Raw genomic sequence first — 13,874 nt, forward strand, 5'->3', positions numbered from 1 at the left:
GCCGGGAGCCGGACGGAGGAAGGAGAGGGGACCTCCGTGCGGCGTTATGAATGATCGGATCCCCGCAGCAGCGCTGGGGGCGATCCGATCATTCATTCAAATCGCGCACTGCCGCAGATGCCGGGATCTGTATTGATCCCGGCACCTGAGGGGTTAATGGCGGACGCCCGCGAGATCGCGGGCGTCCGCCATTGCCGGCGGGTCCCTGGCTGCGATCAGCAGCCGGGATCAGCCGCGCATGACACGGGCATCGCTCCGATGCCCGCGGTTATGTACAGGACGTAAATGTACGTCCTGGTGCGTTAAGTTCCACCTCACCAGGACGTACATTTATGTCCTGCGTCCTTAAGGGGTTAAAGCCTTTGTCACTATAAAACTATTTTGACATGTCTATCAGAAACCAGCAGGGACCATCAAAATGTCAGCAGCATTTAATGTAGGCAGGTGAGTATTTTTACTAAACATGCAAAAAAAATGAAAATAAAAACACAAACCACCAAACTGTGGACCCAGAAAACCCATTAATCTCTAAAACATAATTATTAGATATGTGGATTTTTAAAAGGAACATTGTTAAAACACTTACCTCTTGGTAGTGGTACTTGCAGCAGAAACTCTGGCTTTCCTTGCAGTACCAAGTTTTTTAGTGGAAACCTTACTCTGACAAAAGCACAGAAAAAAAAAACAAGTGACTTGCATGAATAAACCTCATGATAAATACCAAGATACAGAAAAAAAAACTGGAGTACTGTATAATGTACTGGAATAATGCACCATTATTCAGTGCTCCAGGTAGGCAACATATACAGTCATGGCCGTAAATGTTGGCACCCCTGAAATTTTTCTAGAAAATGAAGTATCTCTCACAGAAAAGGATTGCAGTAACACATGTTTTGCTATATACATGTTTATTCCCTTTGTGTGTATTGGAACTTAACCAAAAAAAAGGAAGCAAAAAAAAAGCTAATTGGACATAATGTCACACCAAACTCCAAAAATGAGCTGGACAAAATTATTGGCACCCTTAGCTTAATATTTGGTTACACACCCTTTGGGAAAAATTCAATCAGTCGCTTCCTGTAACCATCCCTAAGTTTCTTACGCCTCTCAGCCGGAATGTTGGACCACTCTTCCTTTGCAAACTGCTCCAGGTCTCTCTTATTGGAAGGCGCCTTTTCCCAACAGCAATTTTAAGATCTCTCCCAGGGTGTTCAATGGGATTTAGATCTGGACTCATTGCTGGCCACTTCAGAACTCTCCAGCGCTTTGTTGCCATCCATATCTGGGTGCTTTTTGACATATGTTTGGCGTTATTGTCCTGCTGGAAGACCCAAGATCTCGGACGGAAACCCAGCTTTCTGACACTGGACTGTACAGTGCGACACAAATCCCGTATGTAATCCTCAGATTACATAATGCCTTGCACACATTCAAGGCACCCAGTGTCAGAGACAGCAAAACAACCCCAAAACATCATTGAACCTCCACCATTTTGGCAAAATGTAGTCTCTGTGTCAGCAGTGGGGTCCTCCTGGGTCTCCTGCCATAGCGTTTCATTTAAATGTCGATGGATAGTTTGCACTGACACTGATGCTCCCTGAGCCTGCAGGACAGCTTGTATATCTTTGGAACTTGTTTGGGGCTGCTTCTCCACCATCCGGACTATCCTGCGTTCACAACTTTCATTAATTCTTCTCTTCCGTCCATGCCCAGGGAGATTAGCTACAGTGCCATGAGTTGCAAACTTCTTGACAATGTTGCGCACTGTGGACAAAGGCAAATCTAGACGTCTGGAGATGGGCTTGTAACCTTGAGATTGTTGATATTTTTCCACAATTTTGGTTCTCAAGTCCTCAGACAGTTCTCTTCTCTTTCTGTGTTCCATGCTTAGTGTGGCACACACAGACACACAATGCAAAGACTAAGTGAACTTCTCTCCTTTTTATCTGCTTTCAGGTGTGATTTTTATATTGCCCACACCTGTTACCTGCCCCAGTTGAGTTTATAGGACCATCACATGCTTGAAACAATCTTATTTTTTTCACAAAATTTTGTCTAGCCCATTTTTTGGAGTTTGGTGTGACATTATGTCCAATTTGCTTCCCCCCCCCTTTTTTTGTTTAGTTCCAATAAACACAAAAGGGACTAAAACATGTGTATAGCAAAACATGCATTGCTGCAATCCTTTTCTGTGAGAAATACTTCATTTTCTAGAAAAATTTCAGGGATGCCAACATTTATGGCCATGACTGTATATGTATGGCAAATTATTTAGAATTAAATGTGCTCAGACAGGGGAAGAAAATACTCTACACACCTACCACTAGAGATGATCGAACATACAGTGATTCGATTCGTCACAAACTTCTCAGCTCGGCGGTTGCTGACTTTAGTCTGCATAAATTAGTTCAGCTTTAGGGTGCTCCGGTGGTCTGGAAAAGGTGGATACAGTCCTAGGAGAGAGTCTCCTTGGACAGTATCCATCTTTTCCAGCCTACCGGAGCACCTGAAAGCTGGACTAATTTATGCAGGCTAAAGTCAGCAACTGCCGAGCCGTGAGGTTTGTGATTAATTGAAATACTGTTCGCTCATCTCTACCTACCCCCTGTCAACCCCAAAAATATATAATACAAATGTATAACAGGGGTGGGGAACCTTTTTTTCTACCAAGGGCCATTTGGATATGCATAAGATCATTCACTTGCCATACAAAATTATCCAATTAAAAATTAGACTACATTAACAAAAGACCTTAAAACACATCAGACACACCTTTTCACTTTACACCTAAATATACTTTTCTTTTTATGATAACTAGCTGGGTGCAGTGTAGATTTTGACCATAGGTGCAAAACCCACAGGGTGATTATGCTGACGGTGGTGGCAGAGGTTAGACTGGGGGCCTTACGTACCTGCAGGCATATTCGCCAAACCACCATACTATCTGTTGAGGTGACAGAAACCTACTCAGACACTTCAACCAGAGGCTCCAATGAGTCGAGGGGGGAGAAAATATTCTTAAAGAGGACATGGGGCCTCCCCAGAAATTATTATTTTAAATAATCCCCCCCTCCTCCCATTCCTGAGAAATGAAAGTGTTTCTACCCCATCGGTCAGAAGACCTTTATTATACTACTGTGTGAAGATGCTGCTGTGATTTACTAAGGGACGTGCTGGAGCTGGCTGTGGGATCTCAGGCAGCAGGATGGTATGAAACCTCTCATACCATCCTGCAAGTGTAAATGATAGGGGTAGTAGTACATGCAGAATCCTTTGCTCTTCAGATCTCCCATGATGTTTCAGCAACCCAGAGACAAGAGTGCAGCATCAGATACCAGCTCACAATCCTGTGCTAAGAGAGGAATGTAGTGTAGAGGGCTGCAGGTCCTTGTAGGTGCGCAGAGCAAGTGCAATAGCTGTGCACTGAAATGTACACAATGTCAGATTTGTACTGTCAGGACCTTTACACTACAAGTCCCTAAGGTCCTGGCAGCACAGAGCTATTTTAGCACTGAACTGTGAGCGTGAATTTGGTGCTGCACTTGCTCGTCTCTGGGAAGCTAAAAGGGGTACTCTGCTGGAAAACTTTTTTTTTCTTTCCCCCCACCAACTGATGCCAAAAGATGTCAAATCAACTGATGTCAGAAAGTTAAAAAGATTTGTAAATTAATTCCATTTCAAAATCTTAATTCTTCCAGTACTGATCAGCTCCTGCATATTACAGAGGAAGTTCTTTTCTTTTTGAATTTCCTTTCTGTCTGACCACAGTGCTCTCTGCTGACACCTCTGCCATTGTCAGGAACTGTCCAGAGCAGGAGAGGTTTGCTATGGGGATTTGCTCCTACTCTGGCCTGTTCCTGACATGGACAGAGGTGTCAGCAGAGAGCACTGTGGTCAGACTGAAAGGAAATTCAAAAAGAAAATTTCCTCTGTAGTATCAGCAACTGATAATTACTGGAAGGATGAAGATTTTTAAATAGAAGTAATTTACATATCTGTTTAACTTTCTGGCACCACTAGATTAAAAAAAAATAAAGTTTTCCAGCAGAGTACCCCTATAACACAACATGAGGGATCTGAAGAGCAGAGGATTTGGCAGGTACTACTACACCCATCATCCACTATACTTGTATGGGAATGGGGGCATGAATTAAAGTAAATACACCCCTAGACTACAGGAATCCTAAGATTTTAAATGGGTATTAATTATAATATCATCTAGGAGGGCCCCATGTCAATTCATTTTTGTACATTATAGGGTCTGCCAGATATGCCTTGCAGCAGGTTCCATGGACATAAGCAACAAAGGACTGAAAGTGCCCCCAATCAGATGAATGGGAAAGGGGTCAAGTTGTGCTCTGTCTTTCTCAGAGGCATTCTACAGGGAAGGGGAGCATGGTTGAGAGCAACAGCAATTTTGTACCCCTGTTATCAATTTAGAGTGTGTTACTTTCCACTGTACGCCCGTGTGTTAAGAAGAGCACTGCTGGGAGGCGAGCTGTACAGAACAGGAAATTCCAGCTTAGTTTTAGGCCTAGTGGCCAGAATGGAAACAGCAATGCCAGGATTTTTTAGAATATAGATAATAAGTTGCAGCGTGGTTCACTTTTAGATGGGGCAGAATGCTGCTAGTGAGCCCCTGTTCCTACTAACAAGCATAATAGCTGCAGTGGACCCCTCTTTGGGAAGGCGGCCCTGGTCAATTGCGGTCTAAAATATATAGGAGTTTACACGTTTCCTATTTTCATGTGCCTTGCATTTGATAAATCTCTCCCTATGTCCCATGTCATTATGCTTTCTGATAAGGAAATCTTTATTGTGCAGAACAAAGAAAGCAAAAAACATTTCAAACTCACATTTGTTCTTTGTCGGAGTGCACTAGTCACTGGGATATTTTCCACCATTTCCTCAATAGAGCTGGCCTTTGCTTTCTTTGCTGTAAGTAGCAAAATAGTGGAAAGAAAAGACACATAAAATCGAAGGACCTAGATATAAATTATCAGGTCTGACCAATTTAAATCCATTAAATGTTTAAGAAAATCAAAACTTAAAATATTACATATTCCTTTTTGGCTTTGGATAATGTGCCAAGTGGTTGGTTAGTTTCTAAATCAGGATAGTGCAGGTTATTGTCCTGGCAGAAACTTCTGCAATTAATTGCCATTATGGAGATGGCACATTAATCTTAAAAGTGGGTTCTGACTGGACAGCATTACAGGGCACAAACAGCAGGCGCAACTTGCCCTCTGGAGAGTTTTCCAGGCATTGCTCTGCAGAACAAGGCATCGCAACGCATGCTATACAGTCAACAAAATCTAAAACAAAAATGTAGTCACTTTTTAATATATATATAAAAAAAAAAAAATCACATAAAAAAGGAGGCAGAAGCCCCCTTAGGAGAGAGCCACCCGATACTAACACCACCAAAAGGGACTAGGTCCTTATGGGGTATAAGAAAACATGGGCATACCACTGCAGCACTTAACAGGGAATCGTGTCTCACATTCATGACCATGAAGGTTGTTTTCCACTCTTGTGTTACACCTCAATTCCCATCTTCAAGGGAGGTGATCGCATAGTTAACTCCATTGCATGTAACAATTACTTACAATCAGGGGAACTCCCCATTTATACTTAGATTACTCCGGGATGTAAAATTTTGTTTCAGACTGCCAGCAGTTAAATAAATAAATAAAATACATACCTGCCGCCACTCACCCAATGCCTCCCCCGTGATCCTGTTCCTGGTTGTCGGTGAGTCATACTGCACTCAGCCAATCACCGGTCACAGCAAAGCCCTGCCTCGGCCAGCAATAAGCTGAGCGGCAGGGTGACAGTTTCAGCCCTGGCACTGGTCTACCATCATGCACAAAAACTTATCACCTAAGCAAAGGATAGGGCATAAGTTTTAGATTGTGGGGGGGGCCAACCACTGGGACAGACCATTCGGCTATCTCTGCCGTGGAGATACATGGAGGGACATGTCAGCCGTGGCTTCATGCCAGGTCGACATGCTCCGTTCCCTGGAAGAGCCAGGGTCCCATGCAGGAGGGACCACCAGGCCACCTGCGTTCTACAACTTCTCCCCAATCCTCTGAATAGGAATATGTTTTTGTGCACGTTACTTCTCCTTTAATGTCCCTAGGCAAGGAAACTAACATATTCCTGAGAAGGTCGGCAGTAAGTTTAATGTGATGCAAGCCGGGCTGTTAGCTCAGTGTCAGAGTCCTAGAGTATTGAATATTTTGCTTCCTTGTGTGCCCTTTTCTTTGAAATTGGACTGGTTAAACTGTTAAAAAGTATTCACATGTTAAGGCTTTTTATTGCATTTATTGAATACAAAGCCAGGAACAGATCATACCGTAAGGACAATTATTAATAGAAAGAGGCTTTTTTCCTCCTCTCGAAACCATTTCTGGCTTTGTTTTCGATAACTGCCATTAAAAACAAACTGAACATAGCCCAAGTCTTCTCAACACAAAGGGGATAGTTGGAAGTTCTTTGAAACAAATGCAATTTCCTACGAGTGATGCAAAAGTGACCTCCAGTGGTCGTTTATGGTAGTGCAGCCATACATTTAAATGTCAGGACAGTTCATTCTCCAGGAAGAGGTTAGAAATACTCAAAAGGGGACACACTGAAATGATAGAATGCATAAGTACTAAAATAATCTACTAGGCTGGTATATATGGCTTCCATTTTGAATCAAAATGATTCTTAATTCCACTACTAGAAAGAGTCAAAACATGGCCATAAAGTGTGGTATGTTTGAGAAACAGAAAGTGGATTAGACAGGACACACATAAGGCTAGGTTCACACACCCGTTTGCATCCAACCCGTTAAGGGTCAGATTTTTTAATTTTTTTAGCTGATCAGACACTGAAACGGGTCGAATGCAAATGGCTACCACCGGATCATGACGGACCCCATTCACTGACATGGGGTCAATCGGTGACCAGGTAATTTTACAGGATTCTAGCAGGACAAAAAAAAAAAAAGAGCTTGAACTATTGTTTTCTCCACTAAACTCCTGCTAAAATCCCTCTGGCAGGATTGCCGACGGGACTCCGAATAGCAAAGTCCAACGGCAATGTGAATGAGGCTTAAGAAAATAGGTCTCAAGTACCTAAGTGAACAGGTGTGAGTGTGATACTCACTGTTATCATTATATGACTCCAATAGAAGGGGGGTCTGCGCTGTAAACCAAGAGAAGTCTCCATGTGTCCCATACAAACTTGCAGCGGAATGTTAGTATAGTCAGATACTTAAAGATATCTGTGTCTTACACTTTTTAAATAGTTAGAAGCCATTGGTATGGCTATGCAATATTATGTTATAATACTATTGTAGTGATTTATATAGCTTAGGCATACTAAGCGACTGACTTAACAGTCTGGATACATGTGTGTAGATAACACTTGGGTTTTATTGGTCTATTGTGACTAGTATTTGTCTATTTGAGATGGCTGAGAAGGTAGTCTATGATTATACTGGATTAAAAGACATTTAATGATGGTACGGGTGATTATAAAAGCCATAATATAGTCACATGACATTCATATCCATATAGCTATTATAGTGAATTCATGTTTAGCCATCATGTCATGTGACTAGACCCTGATCTACATAGTCAACACCAACATACCATCATTGGACGGCATACTTGTTTGGGTGGATGTTTAAAGGGCTACTCCGCTGTTCAGTGTTTCGGAACAATTTGTTCCGAACGCTAGAGCCTGGAGCGCGTGCTGAGCAGCGGAGTACCCCTTTAAGATAAGGAACACGCTAAAAGCACGTGTAAGGTAGACACAGGGAAGAGCTCGAGAAAACATCATAAGATCATCACAAGATTCCTCACAGAAGTCCCTAGAAGCATCCTGAAGGGCTGGAGCCATGAAAAGTCAGGGGGAAAAAGGTTTCCCATAGTTCCCTCTTCTCTGATGACTGGTCATAACTAAAGGCATTTCCATGGACCACGGGCAGCCATCTGTCCTTTATATTACTTGATATATATCATGGTGTGTTTATATGACTCTTTTATGTTAATCAAATATGACCAATAAACCTGCATATTTTTTTTAATAATGTTTGTTATGTTATTAGTAGAGATGAGCGAACTTACAGTAAATTCGATTCGTCACGAACTTCTCAGCTCGGCAGTTGATTACTTATCCTGCATAAAATAGTTCAGCTTTCAGGTGCTCCGATGGGCTGGAAAAGGTGGATACAGTCCTAGGAGACTCTTTCCTAGGACTGTATCCACCTTTTCCAGCCCATGGGAGCACCTGAAGGCTGAACTAATTTATGCAGGATAAGTATCAACTGCCGAGCCGAGAAGTTCGTGACGAATCGAATTTACTGTAAGTTCGCTCATCTCTAGTTATTAGTAACCTTCTACCACTACTTCATAGAACTCTTATCTGGGAAAATGGTCGGGCCCAAGTATGGTGAATTGCATTGTTTGGCTATTTTTGGCAATTCAAAATGGTCATAATATTTTAAATATTGTTGTTGACCATAAATAATTCATAAGAGTTTTGATATATCTTCTGACAAAATGGATGCCTTAGGGAGATGATATCTCCTACATATTAGGCCCTAGTGTCAAAGATATCCCTGACAAAATGGAATTGGTTGCTCTGGGCAATTGCTCCCCTCCGGTTTTGATCTCTCTCCACCAGAGATACCAGCATGCACAGAAAATAATAGACTGACCTTTTTTGGCAGGCTTGAAAGGTGTTTGAGAAACACTTGTTGTAACTTGCTCCATGTCAGCATTGACCTATTCCAAAGAGACCAAGACAATTTAGTGTTTATTTAAACTATTTGCTAGATATGCTACTTCATAGCAATCCAGCAGTTCAAAAGGTTTCAATAAAGAGTACAAAAAATAAACTATTACCCAAAATCTCAATATAGAGTCCAACGAAAAAGACATTTAATTGGCTATGCTTGGCGCACACAGCATTTTCTAGTACAAGGATACCAGGATTATCTAAAGAAGGCTAATTACTTCAGACAAGTAATGTGTGATTGTAATAGCTTCTAAGGCAGCTACATTATAACTTAAGATCTGTCCTGAGCATGCCAGGGAACATTATATCCATTATTAGCAGGAACTAAGATTAGCTGCCCACATCATAATAGCTCATAATTGGCCGGTATCAACCTTAATTATTGTCAAACCTCATACCGCACTGTGTAAAAGCCTGCACGGGGGAGGGGCTGGGAGTTACAGAAGGAAGTTAGGACAATCTGCTACCGACGGCATTTTCTATTCAATAACCCACAACAGAATTCCAGCTACACTAAACTTTTAATAGAGGCACTTCCTGTACAATGGAAGGTATCACTGTACCGCGGGTTTGATCGAAAAACACAAATTTGCAAACAAATTTTTTTTTGGAACATACATTATGGAAAAATGAAAGGTGTCATTACAAAGTACAGTTGGTCCCGCAAAAAACAAGCCCTCATATGGGTCTGTAAAAATAGGCGTTATGGCTATAATAGGACGAGGAAGAATAAACAAAAGTGCAAAAACTAAAAAAAACTAATAAAGACCTTTTTTACAGACTAATTTGGTTAAAATTATTTTGTGTACCACAAAATTTTCCGATTTTGCTCCTCATTCACTAATCTAATAGCCTATTGTGCATGTTGTTGCTGCTGTTTTTTGAATATTTAGCTAACTTTACTGTTTATGCATTGACTACCGTATTTATCGGGGTATACCACGCACCGGCCTATAACAGGCACCCTCATTTTACCAAGGATATTTGGGTAAAAAAAGTTTTTTACCTAAAAATATCCATGGTAAAATGAGGGTGCTTGTGTGCGCGTGTCTACCCCGATATACCCCCAGGAAAGGCAGGGGGAGAGAGGCCGTCGCTGCCCGCTTCTCTCCCCCTGCCTTTCCTGGGGTCTAGAGCGCTGCTGTCTGCCCTTCTCACCCCCCTGGCTATCGGCGCCGCTGCCCGTTCTGTCCCCCTGACTATCGGTGCCGGCGCCCCATTGCCGGCACCGATAGCCAGGGGGAGAGAAGCGGCGCCGACAGCCAGGGGGAGAGAAGGGGCAGCGGCACCCATTGCCGGTGCCGCTGCCCCGTTGCCTCCCCCCATCCCCGGTGGCATAATTACCCGAGTCGGGTCCGCACTGCTGCAGGCCTCCGGCGCGCGTCCCCTGCGTCGTTGGTATGCACGGCGCGGCGCACTGACGCCATGCGCCGCGCCGTTCAGCGCATAGCAACGACGCCGGGGACGCACGCCGGAGGCCTGCAGCAGCGCGGACCCGACTCAGGTAATTATGCCACCGGGGATGGGGGGAGGCAACGGGGCAGCGGCGCCGGCAATGGGTGCCGCTGCTCCTTCTCTCCCCCTGGCTGTCGGCGCCGCTTCTCTCCCCCTGGCTATCGGTGCCGGCAATGGGGCGCCGGCACCGATAGTCAGGGGGACAGAACGGGCAGCGGCGCCGATAGCCAGGGGGTGAGAAGGGCCGACAGCAGCGCTCTAGACCCCAGGAAAGGCAGGGGGAGAGAAGCGGGCAGCGACGGCCTCTCTCCCCCTGCCTTTCCTGGGGGTGTATCGGCGTATAACACGCACACAGACTTTAGGCTAAAAATTTTAGCCTAAAAAGTGCGTGTTATACGCCGATAAATACGGTATTTATATCCAGGACCATATTGATTGAGGACAGCATATTGTATCACTTATGTACTTACTGTTTGGGCACGTGCTCATGCTCTGTTAAGCCTTTTAAATGGAAACGGACAGACTGAATTCTGAATCAAGTTATGCAGAATATAAGAGCACAAATCACTGCTCAAAATGGAAAGATCAGACATACTGGCTGCCCGCTGAACAAACTTAAATGGGCACTGTCATTAAAATTTTCTTACATATGATACAGCAGGTTAAAATTAATAAGATTTGTTCCCTGTTAAAAAAAAAAATATATATATATATATATATATATATATATATATATATATATATATATATATATATATATATATATATATATATATATATATATTATATACGCACACTGCTCAAAAAATAAAGGGAACACTTAAAGGGTAGCCCCCACCATCATGTTTTATTTTTATTTCTTTCTGTCCCTGCCTATTGCCCTTCTATCCCTAACACCCTCCCTGTCTTTTTTTTTTTTTTTTTGTTACCATTTTAAAAATGGCATTTAGTCTGCCTGGTAGTGTGCTCACTACCAGGCAGACTTCCCCACCAGGCACCACGTCACTGATGCCTGCTGGGGGGCCAACTTCCGCCCTTAGTTCTCCTAACAGGGCGTCTCCAGCTGTTTCACCACTACAACTCCAAGCATGCCCTGACATCTACTGGCTGTCAGGGCATGCTGGGAGTTGTGGTGGGGAAACAACTGAAGGCACACCGTGATGGCCCATGCCGCTCCCGCCGCGCAGCCCGCAACCCCCCTGGCCCCGCTGCGCCGCACAACCCACTACCCCCCCTCCCCTCCCCCCGCAAAAACATTTAGTAACAGACACAACATAGATAATCTTACCTGTCGCCGGGGCCTGCCAGGGAGCCTGCGCTCGTCCTCTACATCCAAAGCACTCGCTCCCGCCTGTCTGATTGACAGGCAGGAGCGAGCACCGCAGTGAATGAATTCCGACTCGTTGCCAGGCTTCAACGAGTCGAAATTCATTAGTGACGTCACTGCCCAATGCATTCGGCCACTAGGAGGGCGACACCTAGTGGCCGAATTTAAAAGTGATTTTAAACTGTTTTAAAATCACATTTTTTAATTAAAGTATACCAGGAGACAGGCCAGTACATAGGAAAATGTAGAGGAGGCCGTAGCAGCAACCCAGCAGCAGGACCGCTACCTCTACCTTTGTGCAAGGAGGAGCACTGCCAGAGCCCTGCAAAATGACCTCCAGCAGGCCATAGATGTTCATGTGTCCACTCAAACTGTCAGAAACAGACTCCATGAGGGTGGTATGAGGGCCTGATGTCTACAGGTGGGGGTTGTGCTTACAGCCCAACACCCTGCAGGACCTTTGGCTTTTGCCAGAGAACACCAAGATTGGCAAATTCGCCACTGGCACCCTGTGCTCTTCACAGATGAAAGCAGGTTCACACTGAGCACATGTGACAGCCGTGGAGATGCCGTGGAGAACGTTCTGCTGACTGCAACATCCTCCAGCATGACCGTTTTGGCAGTGGGTCAGTAATGGTGTGGGCTGGCATTTCTTTGGGGGGGGGGGGGGCGGCTTCACAGCCCTCCATGTGCTTGCCAGAGGTAGCCTGACTGCCATTAGGTACCGAGATGAGATCCTCAGACCCCTTGTGAGACCATATGCTGGTGCGGTTGGCCCTGGGTTCCTCCTAATGCAAGACAATGCTAGCTCATGTGGCTAGAGTGTGTCAGCAGTTCCTGCAAGAGGAAGGCATTGATGCTATGGACTGGCCCACCCGTTGCTCAGACCTGAATCCGGTTGAGCACATCTGGGACAGTGTCTCGCTCCATCCACCAACACCACGTTGCACCACAGACTGTCCAAGAGTTGGCGGATGCTGTAGTCCAGGTCTGGGAGGACATCGCTCAGGAGACCATCTGCCACCTCATCAGGAGCATGCCCAGGCGTTGTAGGGAGGTCATACGGGCACGTGGAGGCCACACACACTACTGAGCCTCATTTTGACTTGTTTTAAGGACATTACATCAAAGTTGGATCAGCCTGTAGGGTGGTTTTCCACTTTGATTTTGAGTTTGACTCCATATCCAGACCTCCATGGGTTGATAAATTTGATTTCCATTGATCATTTTTGTGTGATTTTGTTGTCAGCACATTCAACTATGTAAAGACGAAAGTATTTCATATGACTAGTTCATTCATTCAGATCTAGGCTGCGTTATCTTAATGTTCCCTTAATTTTTTTGAGCAATATATTATTTTTGTGTGAGTGTGTGTGTGTCTGTCACTTCCATTGCCTTATAAATCTGGCAACTAGGGGGTCTCCCCTCTGGTCTACACCGCACTTCGAGTTTGGTCTCCTGCCTATCCAGCAGGAGACGGAATGCAGTCTGGACCCGTAGGGAGACACCTAGTGGTCAGATTAATAAGGCCATGAAAGCGACAAATATACCGTATATACTCAAGTATAAGCCTAGTTTTTCTACACAATTTTTCGTGCTGAAAATGCCCCCCTCGGCTTGTACTTGAGTGAACTCTCCGCCTGTCAATCCCTTCTCAGTGGTCTTCAACCTGCGGACCTCCAGATGTTGCAAAACTACAACTCCCAGCACGCCCGGACAGCCATCGACTGTCCGGGCATGCTGGGAGTTGTCGTTTTGAAACCTCTGGAGGTCCGCAGGTGGAAGACCACTGCGATCTTCGTCATCATTCAGACCCCCTTTAGTTTTCTACTCACCTCCCCTTGGTGGGTAGGAAGTGTGAGCTGTTCCGTGCCATCTATGCTGCAGGGACTGTCCAGTGGGGAGGGTTAGTCGTTCCGGGCTGTCCATCTTCACTGGGAGGCCCTCTTCTCCGGGCCGGCCCTGGACTAGTGACGTTGCCTTGACAACAACACACAGGGACATCCAACCCTGCGCATGAATGTCCCTGTGTGTCATCGTCAAGGCAACGTCACTAGTCCGGGGCCGGCCTGGAGTGGAGAAGAGGGCCTCCCGGTGAAGATGGACAGCCTGCAATGACTAACCCTCCCCACTGGATGGTACCTGCAGCATAGATGGTCCAGACCAGCTAAAGGGGGTCTGGATGATGACGAAGGCCGCGGTGGTCTTCAACCTGCGGACCTCCAGATGTTTCAAAACTACAAATCCCAGCATGCCCGGACAGCCGATGGCTGTCCGGGCATGCTGGGAGTTGTAG

General features: G+C 44.9%; 1 protein-coding gene across 2 annotated transcripts in view; it reads right to left on the bottom strand.

Annotated features, from left to right (window-relative positions):
- Positions 1-13,874, bottom strand: part of CDCA8 (cell division cycle associated 8) — a 30,423-nt gene that overhangs the window by 8,951 nt on the left and 7,598 nt on the right. For both annotated transcript variants that reach the window (XM_056557125.1, XM_056557123.1), the window contains exons 5-7: positions 8,717-8,783; positions 4,857-4,936; positions 587-660 (exon numbers count right to left, since the gene is read on the bottom strand). In XM_056557125.1, the coding sequence (XP_056413100.1) occupies positions 587-660; positions 4,857-4,936; positions 8,717-8,783 (221 nt within the window). The remainder of the gene's footprint in view (positions 1-586; positions 661-4,856; positions 4,937-8,716; positions 8,784-13,874) is intronic.

Source organism: Hyla sarda, chromosome 2 (assembly GCF_029499605.1).
Source record: "Hyla sarda isolate aHylSar1 chromosome 2, aHylSar1.hap1, whole genome shotgun sequence".
NCBI classification, from domain to species: Eukaryota; Metazoa; Chordata; class Amphibia; order Anura; family Hylidae; genus Hyla; species Hyla sarda.